This window comes from Phyllobates terribilis, unplaced genomic scaffold, assembly GCF_046119375.1.
Source record: "Phyllobates terribilis strain yellow unplaced genomic scaffold, ASM4611937v1 Scaffold_4__5_contigs__length_816908805, whole genome shotgun sequence".
In the NCBI taxonomy this organism is placed as follows: domain Eukaryota; kingdom Metazoa; phylum Chordata; class Amphibia; order Anura; family Dendrobatidae; genus Phyllobates; species Phyllobates terribilis.
This window is the reverse complement of record NW_027362764.1, coordinates 660,580,095-660,602,599: the sequence shown is the minus strand read 5'-3', so window position 1 is coordinate 660,602,599 and position 22,505 is coordinate 660,580,095. Positions and strand designations below refer to the sequence as shown.

General features: G+C 44.7%; 1 protein-coding gene across 2 annotated transcripts in view; it reads right to left on the bottom strand.

The window, feature by feature from the left end:
- The window catches only part of LOC141264476 (uncharacterized), a 497,614-nt gene that overhangs the window by 189,641 nt on the left and 285,468 nt on the right, over nucleotides 1-22,505 (bottom strand). For both annotated transcript variants that reach the window (XM_073676751.1, XM_073676752.1), the window contains exon 20: nucleotides 924-986. In XM_073676751.1, the coding sequence (XP_073532852.1) occupies nucleotides 924-986 (63 nt within the window). The remainder of the gene's footprint in view (nucleotides 1-923; nucleotides 987-22,505) is intronic.

The following is a 22,505-nucleotide window of genomic DNA, read 5'->3' as shown; positions in this document are numbered from 1 at the left end:
TATGGAGAAAACAATTCATCCATCTTTTCGATTCTGTGAGTGTGTGGAAATAGGACTGGACTCAGATGTCACCCAAATGCACTCCAATGTTTTCAATGCACTCACTGACTTGCATGGCCGAGTGTGATCCGAATATAGGATCAATCTTGGGTATGTGGTGATCTTTTACCTCAGTCTCTGCCCGAGAAAAAAATCGGATCTGTGCATGGCTCCATAGACTAACATTGGTCCGAGTGCGATCAGATGTTTTGTGAGGTCGCACTTGGACAGCAAATACTCTTATGTAGCTAAAGTTAGCGACCTTATCGTCAGTGCTCCCTAGCCTCAACGTGTGGGCACAGCCTTACACTACTGCTAATGAAGCTCAGCCTCTCACCATGTTCATGCTGGGTAAATAAATTAATAGATTAAAAGGTTTTCTGGGAAAATAAAAAATATATCAATCTAAGGAAAATGGCATCATAAATAAATTCCTAAATATCTTTAATTAGCAAATCAGGCTAGTTTTCTTAGGAAGGTAATCACCATAGAATTAAAATAGTCGATGTCTTGTTACAATGACAGAAACCTGTTCCAGTGTGTTAATAAGACGGATGCAGTATGAAAGCAAAGGTATGCAGGTATATAGCATTTCCTTTAGTGATATATTTTTCTATTCCCGAAGAATTCCTTTAAGTTTGAATGTGTCATGTGATTACTACAGGTTCAACTATAAAAAAACCTCTAACATACAAACAAGTAATTCCTAAAGCAAGTTCAGATATGGACTACCAGAAGCATCATTGTCTCATGGGTTCATTTTTGCACTGATGAGAATTCCTACATCTGTATTATACTTTAGTTTGAAAGAGAAAAAATAGAAAAAAGACCGGTTAGATTATAATAAACCTTGACTAATAGCTAAGCATTTTCTTTGAACTTACCTCCCTCTGTGCAGTAATGTATTTCTTTTCTGAGGTTTTCAGTTCACTTTGCAAGTTTGCCACCTATTAGACAAAGAGATCAATTAGCACAGAAGGCAAGCTAATATAACAAACACACAAACACATTAAAACACACATTGTGACATAAACATAAAAGGTACCAGGATACACAAACTACAATGATCGGTAGCCCCACTGAGACGTGAAGCGCTTCTACTTTTAAATACAAAGAATAGGTTTAGAAATAAGTCATATTTGCAAAATTGAGCAAGAATTAATCCCGTTGACCATGTTGAAAATAGCTCAACATTAATACTGCTATGATGAACAAAGTTAGTTGTATATATTTTCCCCACCTACAGGATATTTCTAATTTAATTTTTTTCTATTTTAGAATCATAGAATCATAGAATGGTAGAGTTGGAGGGGACCTCCTGGGTCATCTGGTCCAACCCCCTGCTCAAAGCAGGATTCACTAGATCATCTCAGACAGATGTCTGTCCAGCCTCTGTTTGAAGACGTCCATTGAAGGGGAACTCACCACCTCTCGTGGCAGCCTGTTCCACTCATTGATCACCCTAACTGTCAAAAAGTTTTTTCTAATATCTAATCTGTGTCTCCTCCCATTTAGTTTCATCCCATTGCTTCTAGTCTTTCCTTGTGCAAATGAGAATAAAGATGATCCTTCTACAATGTGACAGCCCTTGACATATTTGTAGACAGCTATTAAGTCTCCTCTCAGTCTTCTTTTTTGTTTTGTTCTCAAAATTAATAAAGGATAAAGTTCAATTATCTAATACTTTGTATATGACATACAAGGATAAATGAGAATATTTTCGAAATAAATATATATACATATATGTATATATATATACAGTGGAGAAAATAAGTTTATGATACACTGCCGATTTTGCACGTTTTCCCACCTACAAAGAATGGAGAGGTCTGTAATTTTTATCGGAGGTACACTTCAACTGTGAGAGACAGAATCTTAAAAAAAATCCATAAAATAAAATTTTTTGATTTTTACATAATTAAATTGCATTTTATTGCATGAAATAAGTATTTGATTACCTACCAACCACAAAAATTCTGGCTGTCACAGACCTGTTAGTTTTTCTTTAAGAATCCTTCATACTTTGCACTTACTACCTGTATTAATTGCACCTGTTTGAACTTGTAGATTGTGAGCCCTCGCGGGTAGGGTCCTCTCTCCACCTGTACCAGTCAGCGACTTCTATTGTCTAAGATTATGGTACTTGGTTTTATTATGTATACCCCTCTTCAGATGTAAAGCACCATGGAATAAATGGCGCTATAATAATAAATAATAATAACTCTATACCTGTATAAAAGACACCTGTCCACACAATCAATCACATTCCAATCTTCCCACCATGGCCACAACCAAAGAGCTGTCTAAGGACACCAGGAATGGGCTGGGGTGGGCTAGAGGACAATAGGCAAGCAGCTTGTTGAGAAGGCAACAACTGTTGGCACAATTATTAGAAAATGGAAGAAACACAAAATGACTGTTAATTTTCGTTTGTCTGGGGCTCCATACAAGATCTCGCCTTGTGGGTAAGGACGATTTTGAGAATGGTCAGGAATCAGCCCAGAACTACATGGGAAGACCTGGTCAATGACCTGAAGAAAGCTGGGACCAGTCTCAAACATTTCCATTAGTAACACACTAAGCCATCATGGATTAAAATTCTGCAGACAAGCAAGGTCTCCTTGCTCACGCCAGTACATGTCCAGGCACATCTGAAGTTTGCCAATGACCATCTGGAAGATCCAGAAGAAGCATGGGAGAAGTAATGTGGTCAGATGAGACCAAAATAGAACTTTTTGGTATCAACTCCACTCGCAGTGTTTGGAGAAGATGAAGGATGAGTATAACCCCAAGAACACCATCCCAACCGTGAAGCATGGTGGGCGAAACATCATGCTTTGGGGGTGCTTTTCTGCAAAGGGGACATAATGACTGCACTTTATTGAAGGGAGGATGGATCGGGTCATGTATTGCAAGATTTTGGCCAACAGCCTCCTTCCCTCAGTAAGAGCATTGAAGATGGGTCATGGCTGGGTCTTCCAGCATGACAATGACCCGAAACAAAAAGTCAGGGCAACTAAGGAATAGCTCTGTAAGAAGCATTTCCAGGTTCTGGAGTGACCTATAGAAATTCTTTGGAGGGGGTTGAAACTGGATGTTGTCCAGCTACAGCCCCGAAACCTGAAAGATCTGGAGAAAATCTGTATGGAGGAGTGGGCCAAAATCCCTGATGCAGTGTGTGCAAACGTTGTCAAGAACTACAGGAAACATCTGACCTCTGCAATTGCAAACAAATATTAAAGGGGTATTCTCATCTCCAAGATCCTATCTCAATATCTAGTAGGTGTAATAATAATAATATTAGCAAATACCTCCAATTAGAAATGTAGTATAGTATTTTTGATTTGCTATGCCTCTTTCCTCATGTGCAGGTGACGCGCCCCCTGGGCCGTGGGGGTACCCGGAGCCGGGCCTGTAGACGCTGGGGGTTGTAGTCACCGTGGCGGTGACCCGGTCTGTGACCCAGGGCGGTCAAACCAGGGTAGTCTATGGGTGTCTGTTATATATAGTCCGACTACGCCACCTGTGGAATGCGGTTATTGGGAACCGCCGCTGCGAAGCAGTCCACTGAAGCTTATGGTGTGTGCAGCAAGGTGATGTGACTCCCCACAGGAAGAGTGGAGCTTCAGGGCAGCGTGTATGGATGATGGTGGTTATGGCGCAGGTAGTCAGTAATGACACTGAGTCAGATAGTGCAGTCCCGGGTCTTTTATTCACGATTATAGCAGTTCCAGATACAGGGCCAGTGTAGGGGCCCACGGAAACCTGTGTTCACGCAGTGAGGGGCTCGGTCGACCCCCAGGTAACTCCGGAGCATATTACAGGACCCCCTTCTATGTGTCCTCTCTCTGGCCTGCTCCCTGCACCTCACACCCAGCAGCACTTCTATCCGGTGTCCTCGGGCCTTGGCGGCCAACGTGTGTTCCGTCCCCTGGGTCCTATGCTGCCACCTTCTTAGTGTACTGGTGTGGACTTGTGGCCTGCAGTACTTGAAATGCTGCAGCCTCCGGTTTCCTAGTTGGGCCTTGTAGCTCTGTGCTAGTTGGGGGACCGGTTCCCCTTTTCTGGCCTGACCCCTCTACCTACTGGTAGCAGCGGGCATACGGGTGGCTTGCTGCACGGCCTGTACCCCTAGGGTCCCTTCTCTTCCCGTTCCTGGAGCCTTCAGCTCCCTCTCCTCCCAGGCTCAGGCCTCCTAACTAGGCCCGCCTGTGGAGCAGAGCTCATACAGAGCCCCTGCTCCCTGTCTTCACCTCAGTCAGTCTGACTGGAACTGAACAGTGTCCTAAGATAGCTACTCTCTTTTATATCTCTCACTATGTGCTCCCTTTAACTACTTCCTCCACCCATCCACTACATGGTTCCCTCTCTCTAGGTGGTTCCCCCCACTCCAGCCAGGGATCAGGGACAGTTGTGCTCTCCCTTAGGAGCACTGTCGCCCTGTCACTTGGAAATGTGGTGTAGTAGATGTAGTGTTAGGGTCCTGAGCCATACTCCTTCCTTACCTGAGAGTGAGGTACCACATCTCTGGATGAGATGCAATAACTCTGTGGCGACCGAACCCTCAGGGGCGCCACACAGGCATCGCAGGACCTTAGGTATCCATGGTTAAGTCCACTGATAAAGTCACCGTTAGTTAGCTAGCTGCTAGTGGTCGTAACCATGATTACCTAAGGTTACAGGAAGTATTTGCTAATATTATTATTATTACACCTACTACATATTGGGATAGAATCTTGGAGATGGGAATACCCTTTTAAGTTCTGTTTTTTCTTGTATCAAATACTTACTTCATGCAATAAAATGCAAATTAATTATGTAAAAATCATACACTGTGATTTTCTGGATTTTTTTTTAAGATTCTGTCTCAGTTGAAGTGTACCTATGATGAAAATGACAGACCTCTCCATACTATGTAGGTGGGAAAACTTGCGAGATTGGCAGTGTATCAAATACTTATTTTCCCCACTGTATATATATGTATATTTGTTTATTTAGAAAATATTCTAATTTATTCTTGTATGTCGTATACAAAGTATGAGATAATTTAACTTTATACTTTATTAATTTTGCGTACAAAACAAAATAGAAAAAAAAATAAAATGAGAAATATCCTGTAGGTGGGGAAAATCTATACAACTAACTTTGTTCATCATAGCAGTATTAATGTTGAGCTATTTTCAACATGGTCAACCGGATTAATTCATACTCAATTTTGCAAATATACTTATTTCTAAACCTATTCTTTGTATTTAAAAGTAGACGCGCTTATTGTCTCAGTGGGGCTACAGATCATTGTAGTTTGTATATCCTGGTACCTTTTATGTTCATGGAAAGCTTGCAAAATCGGCAGTGTATCAAATACTTATTTTCCTCACTGATATACAGTACAGACCAAAAGTTTGGACACACCTTCTCATTTAAAGATTTTTCTCTATTTTCATGACTATGAAAATTGTACAATCACACTGAAGGCATCAAAACTATGAATTAACACATGTGGAATTATATACTTAACAAAAAAGTGTGAAACAACTGAAAATATGTCTTATATTCTAGGTTCTTCAAAGTAGCCACCTCTTGCTTTGATGACTGCTTTGCACACTCTTGGCATTCTCTTGATGAGCTTCAAGAGGTAGTCACCGGAAATGGTCTTCCAACAATCTTGAAGGAGTTCCCAGAGATGCTTAGCACTTGTTGGCCCTTTTGCCTTCACTCTGAGGTCCAGCTCACCCCAAACCATCTCGATTGGGTTCAGGTCTGGTGACTGTGGAGGCCATGTCATCTGGCGTAGCACCCCATCACTCTCCTTCTTGGTCAAATAGCCCTTACACAGCCTGGAGGTGTGTTTGGGGTCATTGTCCTGTTGAAAAATAAATGATGGTCCAACTAAAAGCAAACCGGATGGAATAGCATGCCGCTGCAAGATGCTGTGGTAGCCATGCTGGTTCAGTATTCCTTGAATTTTGAATAAATCCCCAACAGTGTCACCAGCAAAGCACCCCCACACCATCACACCTCCTCCTCCATGCTTCACGGTGGGAACCAGGCATGTAGAGTCCATCCGTTCACCTTTTCTGCGTCGCACAAAGACACGGTGGTTGGAACCAAAGAGCTCAAATTTGGACTCATCAGACCAAAGCACAGATTTCCACTGGTTTAATGTCCATTCCTTGTGTTCTTTAGCCCAAACAATTCTCATCTGCTTGTTGCCTGTCCTTACCAGTGGTTTCCTAGCAGCTATTTTGCCATGAAGGCCTGCTGCACAAAGTCTCCTCTTAACAGTTGTTGAACAGATGTGTCTGCTGCTAGAACTATGTGTAGCATTGACCTGGTCTCTAATCTGAGCTGCTGTTAACCTGCGATTTCTGAGGCTGGTGACTCGGATAAACTTATCCTCAGAAGCAGAGGTGACTCTTGGTCTTCCATTCCTGGGACGGTCCTCATGTGAGCCAGTTTCTTTGTAGTGCTTGATGGTTTTTGCAACTGCACTTGGGGACACTTTCAAAGTTTGCCCAATTTTTCGGACTGACTGACCTTCATTTCTTAAAGTAATGATGGCCACTCATTTTTCTTTACTTAGCTGCTTTTTTCTTGCCATAATACAAATTCTAACAGTCTATTCAGTAGGACTAGCAGCTGTGTATCCACCTGACTTCTGCACAACACAACTGATGGTCCCAACCCCATTTATAACGCAAGAAATCCCACTTATTAAACCTGACAGGGCACACCTGTGAAGTGAAAACCATTTCCGGTGACTACCTCTTGAAGCTCATCAAGAGAATGCCAAGAGTGTGCAAAGCAGTCATCAAACAAATGGTGGCTACTTTGAAGAAACTAGAATATAAGACATATTTTCAGTTGTTTCACACTTTTTTGTTAAGTATATAATTCCACATGTGTTAATTCATAGTTTTGATGCCTTCAGTGTGAATGTACAATTTTCAAAGTCATGAAAATACAGAAAAATCTTTAAATGAGAAGGTGTGTCCAAACTTTTGGTCTGTACTATATAAATATATATATTTATATTGTGACAGACAGTAAAATGGGAACACGGATGCCCTCTCTAGGATTCCCTGCCTGGAGTTGGAAAGTGCCCAAACCCCCAGCTTTGGGCAGAGGGGGGGAATATGTGACAGTCACTGGTATTATATGCGAGGGGAGGTATGTGTCACGCAGGTTGCTGGCCTGTGTGAACTGAAACCAATAGATTTTCTGCCAGCATATTATATGCTCAGGGTTACCTCTTTAAAAGGGTGTGATTTTATGGGAATGAAATAGAGATGGGAGGGAAGTCATTCCCCATACCTCCTCTCAGGGTGTGGCTGAACAGGGTATAAGTGTTCAGTCAGTTTGTTTCCTGTGTGGAGTGTGTGGTCTGGAGACTGAGGTCTCCAGGTTGTGGGTGGCTGACACCAGAGAGCAACACCGGAGGACCGATGTTGCGGACACTTCACAGGATTATCTGCAGCTGGCAAAGGCCTTGCTGGCTAAGAGGACTCCATAATATTTGCATCTTTTGTTTCCCCATTAACCCTAAGAGGGACTGTTTATTTTATTGGGATGCTCCTGGAGTTAATGCCGCACAATAAACCCGCAGGAAGCTTACCCAAACCGTGTGTCCTGTGTCTGCCTCCGGAGTCGCCGTGCCACAATTATATATATATATATATATATATATATATATATATATATATATATATATATATATATATATACACACACACACACACTGCCCAAAAAATTAAAGGGAACACACAAATAACACATCCTAGATCTGAATGAATGAAATATTCTCATTGAAAACTTTGCCCTGTACAAAGTTGAATGTGCTGACAACAAAATCACACAAAAATCATCAATGGAAATCAAATTTATTAACCAATGGAGGCCTGGATTTAGAGTCACCCCCAAAAATTAAAGTGGAAAAACACACTACAGGCTAATCCAACTTTGATGTAATGTCCTTAAAACAAGTCAAAATGAGGCAGTGTTGTGTGTGGCCTCCATGTGCCTGTATGACCTCCCTACAACTCCTGGGCATGCTCCTGATGAGGTTGTGGATTGTCTCCTGTGGGATCTCCTCCCAGACCTGGACTAAAGCATCCGCCAACTCCTGTACAGTCTGTGGTGCAACGTGACGTTGGTGGATGTAGCGAGACATAATGTCCTAGATGTCCTCAATCAGATTCAAGTCTGGGGAATGGGCGGGCCAGTCCATAGCTTCAATGCCTTCATCTTGCAGGAACTGATGACACACTCCAGCCACATGAGGTCTGGCATTGTCCTGCATTAGGAGGTACCCAGGGCCAACCGCATCAGCATATGGTCTCACAAGGGGTCTGAGGATCTCATCTCGGTACCTAAGGGCAGTCAGGCTACCTCTGGCGAGCACATGGTGGGCTGTGCGGCCCTCCAAAGAAATGCCACCCCACACCATTACTGACCCACTGCCAAACCGGTCATGCTGAAGGATGTTGCAGGCCGCAGATTGCTCTCCACGGCGTCTTCAGACTGTCACGTCTGGCACATGTGCTCAGTGTGAACCCGCCATTTGTGCAGACACATGCACATTTGTGGCCTGCTGGAGTGCTGGAGGTCATTTTGCAGGGCTCTGGCAGTGCTCCTCCTGTTCCTCCTTGCACAAAGGCGGAGGTAGCGGTCCTGCTGCTGGGTTGTTGCCCTCCTACGGCCCCCTCCACGTCTCCTGGTGTATTGGCCTGTCTCCTGGTAGCCCCTCCAGCCTCTGGACACTACGCTGACAGACACAGCAAACCTTCTTGCCACAGCTCGCATTGATGTGCCATCCTGGATGAGCTGCACTACCTGAGCAACTTCTGTGGGTTGTAGAGTCCGTCTCATGCTTCCACGAGTGTGAAAGCACAACCAACATTCAAAAGTGACCAAAACATCAGCCAGAAAGCATTGGTACTGAGATGTAGTCTGTGGTCCCCACCTGCAGAACCACTCCTTTATTGAGTGTGTCTTGATAACTGCCAATAATTTCCATCTATTGTCTATTCCATTTGCACAACAGCATGTGAAATTGATTGTCGATCAGTGCTGCTTCCTAAGAGGACAGTTGGATTTCACAGAAGTTTAATTTACTTGGAGTTATATTCTGATGTTTGAGTGTTCCCATTATTTTTTTGAGCAGTGTATATGTATACATACACACACACTACCGTTCAAAAGTTTGGGGTCACCCAGACAATTTTGTGTTTTCCATGAAAACTCATACTTTTATTTATGAAATGAGTTGCAAAATGATTAGAAAATATAGTCCAGACATTGACAAGGTTAGAAATAATGATTTTTATTAGAATAATTTTCTTCTTCAAACTTTGCTTTTGTCAAAGAATGCTCCCTTTGCAGCAATTTCAGCATTGCAGACCTTTGGCATTCTAGCTTTTAATTTGCTGAGGTAATCTTGAGAAATTTCACCCCATGCTTCCTGAAGCCCCTCCCACAAGTTGGATTGACTTGATGGGCACTTTTTGCGTACCATACAGTCAAGCTGCTCCCACAACAGCTCAATGGGGTTGAGATCTGGTGACGGCGCTGGCCACACCATTACAGATAGAATACCAGCAGCCTCCTTCTTCCCTAAATAGTTGATGCATAATTCATAATTTGGAAGTGTGCTTTGGGTCACTGTCCTCTTGTAGGATGAAATTGGCTCCAATCAAGTGCTGTCCACAGGGTATGACATAGCGTTGCAAAATGGAGTGATAGCCTTCCTTATTAAAAATCCCATTAACCTTGTACAAATCTCCCACTTTACCAGCACCAAAGCAACCCCAGACCATCACATTACCTCCACCATGCTTGACAGATGGCATCAGGCACCCTTCCAGCATCTTTTCAGTTGTTCCGCATCTCACAAATGTTCTTCTGTGTGATCCAAACACCTCAAACTTTGACTGGTCTGTCTATAAAGCTTTTTTCAAATCTTCCTCTGTCCAATGTCTGTGTTCTTTTGACCATATTAATCTTTTCTTTTTATTAGCCAGTCTCAGATATGGTTTTTTCTTTGCCACTTTTCCTTGAAGGCCAGCATTCCGGAGTCGCCTCTTCACTGTAGACGTTGACACTGGCATTTTGCGTGTATTATTTAATGAAGTTGCCAGTTGAGGAGCTGTGAGGCGTCGATATCTCAAACTAGAAATTTATTTGTCTTGTTGCTTAGTTGTGCAGCGGGGCCTCCCACTTCTCCTTCTACTCTAGTTAGAGCCTGTTTGTGCTCTCCTCTGAAGGAAGTAGAACACACCGTTGTAGGAAATCTTCAGTTTCTTGGCAATTTCTAGCATGGAATAGCCTTCATTTCTAAGAATAAGAATAGACTGTCGAGTTTCACATGAAAGTTCTCTTTTTCTGGCCATTTTGAGAGTTTCATATAACAAACAAATGTAATGCTCCAGATTCTCAACTAGCTCAAAGGAAGGTCAATTCTATAACTTCTCAAATCAGCGAAACCGTTTTCAGCTGGGCTAACATACTTGTGCAAGTGTTTTCTAAACATCCATTAGCCTTCTTACACAGTTAGCAAACACAATGTACCATTAAAACACTGGAGTGGTGGTTGTTGGAAATGGGCCTCTATACACCTATGTAGATATTGCAATAAAAACAAGACATTTGCAGCTAGAATAGTCATTTACCACATTAACAAGGTATAGAGTGCATTTCTGATTCATTTAATGTTAGCTTCATTGAAAAAAAATGTGCTTATCCTTCAAAAATAATGAAATTTCTAAATGACCCCAAACTTTTGAACAGTAGTATATATATATATATATATATATATATATATATATATATATATATATATATATATATACATACATATATATATACACTGCTCAAAAAAATGAAGGGAACGCTTAAACAACAGAATATAGGTCCAAGTAAATCAAACTTCTGTGAAATCAAACTGTCCACACTACATGTCTGTAGTGTGTTTCCACTTTAATTTTGGGGGTGACGCCAAATCCAGGCCTCCATTGGTTAATAAATTTGATTTCTATTGATGATTTTTGTGTGATTTTGTTGTCAGCACATTCAACTTTGTACAGAACAAAATTTTCAATGAGAATATTTCATTCATTCAAATCTAGGATGTGTTATTTGAGTGTTCCCTTTATTTTTTTGTTGGAGGCATCATACTATATAGGTGATTTGGGAGGACCAACATTCTAAATTAGGGCTTTGGAGGGCCAGCATACTGTATAAGGTGCTGTGAGGGGAACTATCATACTTTATGGGAGGCTGTGGTGTACCACTATACTGTATGAGAGGCTGTAGGCCGTGAGAGAGCATAATACTGCATGGGGTAGCTGTGGGGGGATCATCATACTGTGTGAGGTGGCGGTGGGGGGATCATCATACTGTGTGAGGTGGCTGTGGGGGGACCATGCTACTGTGTAAGGTGGCTGTGGAGGTTATCATACTAAGTGGAAGTTATGGGGTCAGTAAACTGTGTGGGGGCTATGGTGACCATAATGTATGGAGGCAATAGGGGATATAACTTTGTATAGGGGGCTGTGGGGAAAATCATACTGTATGAGGGTCTTTGGTGGACATCATACAGTATATAGGGGACTCTGGTGGACATCATACTGTATGGGGGCCTGTGGTGCACACCATACTGTATATGGGAAGCTGAGGTGAATACCATACTGTATGGAGGGATGGTATTGTGTGGGGTCTGAGGGGCATCATACTTTGTGTAGTCATCATACCGAGTGGGGGCATTACACTCTAAGGGGGCCATGAAAAAGATATCATAGTAGGTTGAACACTAAGGGACTTCAGTATGGACAAAATAACTTTGGAAGGGCAGTAAAAGTTATCCTTCGCGGTTTCTTAAAAAATGGAGTTTAGCTATGAGGCCCAGTGACTTCTATGTATGCCCCTAATTTTTTTTATTTTCGCAGGGGTAATAGGATAAAATGGACCACAAAATTTGTTGTGCAATTTCCCCTGAGCACGCAGAGACCCCATGTGTGTATTATCTAGGTGTGTGGTGAGCACCTTGAACCCCCAGGCGCTTCACAGAAGTTTATAACATTGAGCCGTAAAAATAACATTTTCACATTTTTCCAACAAAAATGTTTTTCAGCCCCCAATTTTGTATTTTTACAAGGGTAACAGGAGAAATTGTACCAAGCAATTTGTTGTGCAATTTCTCCTGAGTTATCCGATACCCCATATGTGGGGGAAAACCACTGTTTGGGCGCACGGCAGGGTTCGGAAGGGAAGGAGTGCTATTTGACTTTTTGAATGTAAAATTTGCTTGAATAATTAGTGGACACCATGTTGCGTTTGGGGAGCCCCTGATGAGCCTAAATAGTGGAAACCACCCCCCCAGTGACTCCATTTTGGAAACTACACCCCTCCAGGATTTTATCAAGGGGTATAGTGAACATTTTGAACCCAGAAGTACGACACAGAATTTGATAACATTAGGTCATCATATTGAATAAGTTGTCATTAGTCTTGAGTTCAAGTGCTCGCTATTTAAGATTACATTGGGTACTTGGGTATGCATCAAGTATCGCAGGTGCTCAAGTGACATGCTGGAGTCCCTGCACCGCATGTTTCACGGTTATTAGACATCCAAAAAAAAAACATGCGGGGATTGCTTGTGCATGGCAGGCAATCCCAGCGAAGTTTTTTGGCTGTATAACAGCTGCAAAACATTTGGGGCGGAGACTCGAGCATTTCACTCGAGCACCCGCTATACTTGATGCATACCCGAGCACCCGATGCAAACTCAAGTAGTGAGCTCAACAATAGTCGCCATATCGTTGTCATTTTTTTTCTTTACTTCTGCAAAAAATCCCAACCCCAACCCTAACCTTAGCTCAACCCTAACCCTAGCCCAACTCTAACCCAAGCCTAACCCTAACTTAACCCTAGTACAACCCTAACCATAGCCCAACCCTAACCCTAGCACAACTCTAACCCTAGCACAACCTTAGCCCAACCCTAGCCCAACCCTAACCCTAGCCCAACCCTAACAATAGCCCTACCCTAACCCTAGCCCTACCCTAACCCTAGCCCTACCCTAACCCTAAAGTTTATTTTTTACGCCGTTCCTCGAGCTGCATAAGTGATTAGACGTCTTTATTCTTCGGGTCGGTGCAATTACAGCGATGCCAGATAAATATTGGGTTTTTATGATTGACAGCTGTCACACACTAAAAAAAAATTTTTTTGCAAAGATTAATTTTTGCATGCCATATTTTGAGAGCTATATTTTTCCATATTTCGGCCGACAGAGTCATGTGACTGCTTGTTTTTTGCGGGACAAGTTGACGTTGGTACCATTTTCACGCACGTGACATTTTTTTATCGCTTTCTATTCTGATTTTTAGAAGGCAGAATAAACAAAAAACAACAATTCAGGAATTTTTAAAAAAAAATTTTATGCCGTTCTGCGTGTGGTAAAATTGATAAGGTAGCTTTATTCTTCGGGTCAGTACGTTTACGGCTGTACCGCATTTATATATTTTTTTATATTTTGGCGCTTTTACACAATAAAAACTATTTTATAGAAAAAATAATTGTTTTTGCATCGCTTTATTCTGAGAGCTATAACTTTTTTTATTTTTCGGCCGTTGGAGCTGTATGGCGGCTTGTTTTTTGTGGGACAAGGTGACGTTTTCAGCTGTAGCATTTTTATTTACATTTGTCTTTTTGATCGCGTTTTATTCCATTTTTTGTTTGGCGGTATGATGATAAAACAACGTTTTATGTTTCGTTTTTTTTAACCGTGTTCACTAAAGGGGTTAACTAGCGGGACAGTTTTATAAGTCAGGTCATTCCAGGCGCGACAATACCAAATATGTGTACTTTTATCGTTTTTTTTTTTTTTCATAAGATTATTTATTTATGGGTACAATATATATATATTTTTTTATTATTTTTTTCATTTTTTTTATATTTTTACAATTTTTTTATTTTTATTTTTCACTTTCTGACATTTTTATTACTTTTACACTTTGTCCCACTATGGGACTTTCACTTTTTGCAGCCTGATTGGCTGTATAGCACAGGAATGTAGAACCATCCCTGTGCTAGGCAGCCTGTCAGCGCTGCACAGGGAGTAGTTACTTTGGTCGTGTACTGCACAAGACCAAAGCAACTTCCTGCCTCCTGGTGATCCGGATGCTGTCATGATGACATCGGGTCACCATGGCAACATCCGGGACCGGACTCAGACGCCGAGGGACGCCGGCAGAGAAGGTAAGTATCGCGCTTACCTCCTCTTGCCAGCGGAATGCTGCGATCAATTTCGATCGCAGCATTTCAGGTGTTAATGTGCCGGGAGCGGTGCGGGACCGCTCCTTGCGCATAGCACAAGGTGTCAGCTGTAACAATCACCTGACACCCGGCGGCGATCTCACCCACAACGCTTGTGTGCGGGCGATATTGCCAAGGCGTACTAATACGTATCTGGCCCATAAGGCCCCGGGCACAGATAAGTATTAGTACGCCCTGAGCCAGAAAGGGGTTAACTTTGCAGTTAATCTGAGGGTTATCAATGTTATTATGTTATTATGCTGCCCAGCACCTGCAGACAGCTGAATGCAGCGGAAAGAAAATTAACTTTACTCTCACCGCCAGCATTCGGTTTCCGTCATGGAGGCGGAGGCGGTGCCGATTCAGTCACAGCTCTGAGAATACAGAGAGGCCGCTGTAATCATGCCCCCGGCCCTGACTGACACTCGCTCTGCACTATGGCCGGTTGTCTGTATACTCAGAGCGGTGACTGAAGCCGCGGCTCCCCCACCCCCATGACTAAACCGAATGCTGTTGAGGGGAATAAAGTTGATTTTCTCCCTGATGCATTTGGATATACGCAGGCACCGGGCAGCATAATAACGCTGTTAACCTGCAGATTAACCGTTAATAGTGTTATTTCTTGTGACAGGTTGACTTTAAAAGTTCCGTATGGTTGTGCAGAGGTGGGGAATGTGAGGAGGGTAGTATAAATCAGTAAACTAAAGATGTCTGTGTGTTACATTTTGCAGGGATGAATTATAGATGGAAGAAATGGTCAAGGTGGTTGGGGCTGAATGGAAAAGAAAAAGGGAAATGCATGACAACAATCAGTGAGAACATCAGTGGAGAGTATCAGTACAGAATACAAATATATGGTCTGCAGCGCCCTGTTGTAAAACTGATATTATCATTATGTGGTCACTGTATGGTGGAAATATCAGTCATAGTTCAGCAGTTTTGGTTAAAGGGGTTATCCAGGCTTGAGGTTAAAGTCTGAAGTTACTCTATGTGACTGCAGACTCCCTAATCTTCACAGCACGCACGATTAGCATACTTTCGGTCACATTCCAACTAGACGTGCCCGGGCTCTTTTAATTTACTTGTATTGAGGGAGGCTACGCATGTCTAGTCGATTTGTGACTGCATGTATGCAAATATCATATTTACATGAAACCGATGCTGGAGAATCCTCACAGCGTGCTATGAACACGCTGTGAGGATTCAGAAGTCTGCCGTCATGTGAGTTTACTGGACAAGCTTGGACAAATCCTTTAAAGATTAATATAGTGTTATTACCACTATTGTATATGCTTGTAATATTTGGTTATGGTTTGATGATATTTGACTATTATATGGCAATGTTATTATTGCGGTATTATAATTTTCGTATTATTAAATCTTATATAGTGCTATTATTAGAAAAAATTAGTCTTTCTAGTAAATCTTGATTTCCTACAGGCAGGGTAATATTAATAATAAATATGTGCATCTGGGGCTTGAGGGTGGGAACAGCATGGACCTGTGTGAAATGCCAGGCAAGAATTTCAGTACCAGTCTGTTTCTAATGTGGGCCATTTATTGCTAACAAGATTTGTTATTTTGCATACCCAAAAAGGTAAGTCATTCAAAAGCAAAGCTAAAATTTAGACTACAAAATTCTAATTAACAAGTATTCAATCACAGGTAAGTCTAATCATTCATGAAACAGGTGTCCAGAAAAAAAGTTGACTATAAAAGGGCATGCTGTCAGCAATGGCACCACATGGAAGAGAAATGTCACAAGACCTGAGAAAGGTGAAGTTTAGAAGAAGATTAGATTGGAACTGCAACCATCTCAGAGAGATGTCCCTGACTTCAGAAGTTAACAGGAGCATCTTCTGCTGAAAAGAGTTGTAGAATATTGACTTGCAAGTTTGCTGCCATTAACTAAAGAAGTAGAAAGCTAAGCCAGCTTTGCTGCTATGGTGTGCACTGTAGAGTAATGGCATGCATGGGTGTCGTCTACAAAGGAAGCTTCTCCTGAAGTCCATACACAAAAAAGCTACCTACAATGTGCCAGGACCCGTGCTGAAAAATTTGAAGAGGCACTTTATTCTCTGGAACAGGCTTGCACAATCTACGGCCTGCAGAGTACCGGGAGACTCCGGTTCCCATCTACCTATATTCAACTGTATTTGCGTCTTTCAGCCTTGAATACAGTTAAATGGAACATGTCACCACTAGTGTTGAGCGATACGTTCCGATATCGGGAAATATCGGATCGGATTGGATCGGACCGATACCCAAAAAATATCGGATATCTCCGATTCCGATAACGGAAACCAATGCAAGTCAATGGGACACTAATATCGGAATGAAATCCCAGCGTGAGAGAATTCTCCTGATTGTTTAAAAGCCGGCGGGCGGTAAAAAGCCACCGGCTTTTAAACAATCACACAGCCCCATACTGCTTCCCCGCAGCCTCCCATCCCGATCCGCCACTCCCCCGCCACCTACCATCCCGATCGTAAGTTAGGAGTGGGCGGGGAGCGCAGCACCAAGGAGTGGGGAGCGAAGGACCAGGGCGGGGAAGCCGGCAGTGAAAAGACTTCACCGCAGGCTTTCCCGTTCTGTGCTGCGCTCTGCCGCAGGTTATTTCAAATGAACAGCTGAGGTATCAGCTGATGCTGATCAGCTGTTCATTTGAAGTAGCCGCGGTGCCATCAGAGGGTTCATTCGAGTTCAAGCTTGACTGCATGAACTCACATGAACTTTCCCACAGCCGCACAGGTCAGCCACACCTCCCAGACCATCCCATCAATCCAGGAAGACGAGAATCCCATACCATTCCCGTCTTCCTGGATCATGGCTGAGCACCTGGGGTGGTACAAGAGGATGGACCTGAATGTCCCGGTCATGATTGGTCTGTGCGCGGTGTCTGTGGGTGTTTGTGGGTGTCTGCGCGGTGTCTGTGAGTGTTTGTGGGTGTCTGTGGGTGTTTGCGGGTGTCTGCGTGCAGGCAGACATAGGCCGATGTGACACTACTACTCCCATCGGCCTATGTCTGTCCCCCGTCCACTCGTGCCAGCAGGATCAGCTCGATGGGAGCAGTTGTTCCCATCAGCCTGATCCTGCTATTTAAACTGCCCCATATGTTATTTTTGCCCCTATACACATGTTTTATTCTTTTAGGCACCCATATTTTTTATTTTTTTTTGGTCCCCAATAAATTTTAAATACATTTCATTGGTGGCCAGTGGTTACCTAAAATAAATTAGTTTATACATTACCTGTCCCCGCCGATCGCCACCTAAAATAAAGTAAAAAATAAAAAAATACACCTATACTCACCCAGACACCTAATTCCCCGAAGCCATCGATCTCCTGTAATAAAATATAAAATAATAAACCACAACCTTATCCTTACCCCTCCGTAGTAGTCCACGAGTGTCCCACGATGATCTCCAGTTTAGAGCAGCCACATAAAATGTGACCGCTCTAAACTGCTGACGCCGCTAGAATGACGGAGCCGTAAAGCAGCCCAGTCATTGCATAAGCGGGCTCGCCGGAGTTCAGGCAGCGCTGCTCCGGTTAGCTCCTTTATGGCCCTGCTGTACCGTGAGAAATTCCCACGGTACAGCAGGGCCGTAAAGGAGGTCACCGGAGCTGCGCTGACTGAATGCACTCTGTTGACCTCAGTCAGGGGCTCACGCTGCCGGGAGCGGTCGTGTTCCCGGCAGTGTGAGCTTACAGCAGCCATGCACAGCTGTCACCATCTCCAGATGTGACAGCTGTGCATGGGAGATCAGCGCAGGAACGTGGACAGGTAACTATTTTTTTTTTAGTAAACGAAGAATTAAATAAAATGGTGTGTTTTATTTCAAATAAATTATTTTTTTCCGGGTGTAGTGTGTGTTTTTTCTTTTTAACACTTTGTAGGTTAGTAATGGGGGTGTCTTATAGACGCCCATCATTACTAACTTGGGCTTCATGGCAGCTGGCGCTGACATGAACCCCACCACTATTACCCCCTGCCACCGCCCAGGGCAGCGTGGAAGAGCGAGGCAAAGTGCCAGAACTGGCGCATCCTATGAATGCGCCACATCTGGGGCGGCTGAGGGCTGCTGTTTCTAGCCTGGCAGGGGGCCAATATTCATGGCACCCTTCCTGGGCTATTAATATCAGCCGCCAGCTGTCTGCCTAGCCTTTGCTAGCTATTAAAATAGGGGGGGCTCTTCCACGCTGCCCTGGTGCGGTGGCAGGGGGTAATAGTGGTGGGGTTCATGAAGCCCAGGTTAGTAATGATGGGCGTCTATAAGACACCCCCATTACTAACCAACAAAGTGTTAAAAAGAAAAAACACACACTACACCCAGAAAAAAATAATTTATTTGAAATAAAACACACCATTTTATTTAATTCTTAGTTTACTAAAAAAAAAAATAGTTATCTGTCCACGCTCCTGCGTTGATCTCCCATGCACAGCTGTCACATCTGGAGATGGTGACAGCTGTGCATGGCTGCTGTAAGCTCACACTGCCGGGAACACGTCCGCTCCCGGCAGCATGAGCCCTGGACTGAGGTCACCGGAGTGCATTCAGGCAGCGCTGCTCCGGTGGCCTCCTTTACGGCCCTGCTGTACCGTGGGAATTTCTCACGGTACAGCAGGGCCGTAAAAGAGCTAACCAGAGCAGCGCTGCCTGAACTCCGGCGAACCCGCTTATGCAATGACGGGGCTGCTTTACGGCCCCGTCATTCTAGCGGCGGCAGCGGTTTAGAGCGGTCACATTTTTTTTGGCTGCTCTAAACTGGAGATCATCGTGGGACACTCGTGGACTACTACGGAGGGGTAAGGATAAGGTTGTGGTTTATTATTTTATATTTTATTACAGGAGATCGATGGCTTCAGGGAATTAGGTGTTTAGGTGAGTATAGGTGTATTTTTTTATTTTTTACTTTATTTTAGGTGGCGATCAGCGGGGACAGGTAATGTATAACCTAATTTATTTTAGGTAACCACTGGCCACCAATGAAATGTATTTAAAATTTATTGGGGACCAAAAACAAAAAAAAAATATGGGGGCCTAAAAGAATAAAACATGTGTATAGGGGCAAAAATAACATATGGGGCAGTTTAAATAGCAGGATCAGGCTGATGGGAACAACTGCTCCCATCGAGCTGATCCTGCTGGCACGAGTGGACGGGGGACAGACATAGGCCGATGGGAGTAGTAGTGTCACATCGGCCTATGTCTGCCTGCAGGCAGACACCCGCAAACACCCACAAACACCCGCAAACACCCACAGACACCGCGAAAACAACCGCAAACACCCACAAACACCGAGCACACACCAATCATGACCGGGACATTCAGGTCCATCATCTTGTACCACCCCAGGTGCTCAGCCATGATCCAGGAAGACGGGAATGGTATGGGATTCTCGTCTTCCTGGATTGATGGGATGGTCTGAGAGGTGTGGCTGACCTGTGCGGCCGTGGGAAAGTTCATGTGAGTTCATGCAGTCAAGCATGAACTCACATGAACCCTCTGAGGGCACCGCGGCTACTTCAAATGAACAGCTGATCAGCATCAATAACCGGCGGGAGAGCACAGCACAGAACGGGAAAGCCCGCGGTGAAGTCTTTTCACTGCCGGCTTCCCCGCCCGGGTCCTTCGCTCCCCACTCCTTGGTGCTGTGCTCCCCGCCCGGTCCTAACTTACGATTGGGATGGGAGGTGGCGGGGGGAGCGGCGGATCGGGATGGGAGGCTGCGGGGAAGCAGTATGGGGCTGTGTGATTGTTTAAAAGCCGGCGGCTTTTTACCACCCGCCGGCTTTTTACCGCCCGCCGGCTCTTAAACAATCAGGAGAATTCTCTCACGCTGGGATGGCGTTCTGATGACAGGCTGGATCGCAGCTGAGCGCTGCCATCCAGCTTGTCATCCTTCAGAGACACTGTAGAGCGCAGGCATTATGGGAACTTCCGATTCCAGTATTCGATATTCTAAAAGAATCGGAACTCAGTATCGGAACTCCGATACCGCGAATATCGGTCGATACCCGATATTACAGTATCGGAATGCTCAACACTAGTCACCACCAAAAACGCTGCAGATATGGGGTTAATGTGCAGGTTAATAGAGTTCCTAATCTGCCCGGCGCTTGCATGTAACTGAATGCTGTTGGGAGAAAATGAACGTTATTCTCCATGGCAGCATTCCGTTTTAGTCACAGGGGCGATGTCGACACTGGTTCAGCTGCCGCTCAGAGTATACATAGCGGCGGCTGTAATCGCACCTTCGGCCCTGACTGACACTGGCTCTGCATTGGGGCCGGCTGTCAGTTAGGGCCGGGGGGCGCGGTTACAGCTGCCACTAGGTATACTCAGAGCAGTGACTGAACCAGTGCCGGTGCTGTCCCCATTACTGAAACCTAATGCTGCTGGGGGGAATAAAGTTAATTTTCTCCCTGCAGCATTTGGCTACGTGCAGGCACCGGGGAGGTTAGAAACCCTATTAACCTGCAGATTAACCCCATATCTGCAGGTTAATAGTGTTTGGCGCTGGGACTGGGGAAGAGCAGAGCGACGCTCATCAGCCCCCGCCCTGACATGCAGCAGCATGATGAGGTCATCACACCACACTGTGATCTCATCACATTGCTGCTGTTGCTGGTGCCGCAGTGCAAACTAGGCAAGGACGCACAGGAAAAAATAAGCACTCCAGGAGGAGCCGAAGATTAAAACATTGTAACATCCCTGGCAGCATGCTGGCATGGCTTACCATCTCCCACCATGCAAGACCGCCAACTTACCTACCAGTCCAGGCTGCGCACTATGCTCCTTTTCTTGCTGAGTGCTTGTCTCATCTGCTGGCTTAGGGCGGCAGCGCTGGAGCTTCCTGATTCTTAAAGTAACAGTGTGCGCAGTGATAATGCATCCCCAGCCTATTGCTGTGAGTCACTGGATACTTAAACCTCCTCCACCCAGTGGGAGGTGCCTGAGCAACACTTTCTTACAGTGTGTTCTGTGCAACTGTGAGTTGCCAGGTCCTGTCCTGAATCTTGTCTGTTTCCGCAACCCTGGGGGCTGAGTACCCAGGCACGTTACCTGCATCTGTGACTTCTAGTCTGCTTCCGCCACCCTGGGGGCTGAGTACCGAGACCCGTTACCTGTATCTGTGACTTCTAGTCTATTTCCGCCACCCTGGGGGCTGAGTGCCCAGGCTCGTTCCTGTATCTCGTTCCTGTGTCAGTTCCGGTCAGAACTGTGTCCTAGCTCGTTACCTGTTTGTCTCTATGTCCGATCCTTCCCTTTTCCTGCAGTGTCTGAACCAGTACCTAACTCCTACTCATTGTCTCTGTTTGTGAGTTTTGTGTCCCCTCATTATTTCATAGCAAGTACCTTGTGTGTATCTGGTTCTGCATGTCCCGTTTCCCTGCCTCCGTATCTACCTCCTGTGTTCTAGCTATCTTCTCGTGTTTCCTTGTCCCTGTCTGTTCCATGTGAACAGAGTCCTGTCCTGTCTCTCCGCACTTGCGGCTCTGCTCTGCCCTGCTACCCTCCTGTCTGCATACCAGCTGTGCCTGCCAATACCCTCTTGTCCGCATACCAGCATAACCTGCCTGTTCTTGCATTCCCCAGTGTGAGTCAACAGCTGTGACTGGGGTCTGACCTGGAGTAGCACATGGGCCACCTCCCATGTCCCTCCTCGGACCACGGAGTCGATTAAGCCGCCATGTGTCCGTGGTCGGATCTGGCGAGGTCCCTAGTAATGCCCCTCCAGGCCCTCCTCGGTTCGTGGCCCAGTGAGACCACTAACCACGCTCACGCCAAACAGTCCGGGCGTGAGTGTAACAAACATCCTATTGTAGGAGGAGGAGTAGGGGGGTTGCTGTTACTATGAGGCCACATTATGGGGCAACGAGGGAGAGGATTGTGAAGGAGGCACAGTATGCAGAGGGGCAGTGTGTGGGTGGGTAACATTATGGAGAGGAGCTGTGTGTGTGGGGGGGAAATTATGGAGAGGAGCTATGTGGGGGGGATGTTATGAAAAGGAGCTGTGTGGGGGGAATATTATGGGGAGGAGCTGTGTGGGGGAATGTTAAGTAGAGGAGCTGTGTAGGGGGAATATTATGGAGAGGGGCTATGTGAGGGGAATTACAGTGAGAAGCTGTGTGGAGGGGATTTAAG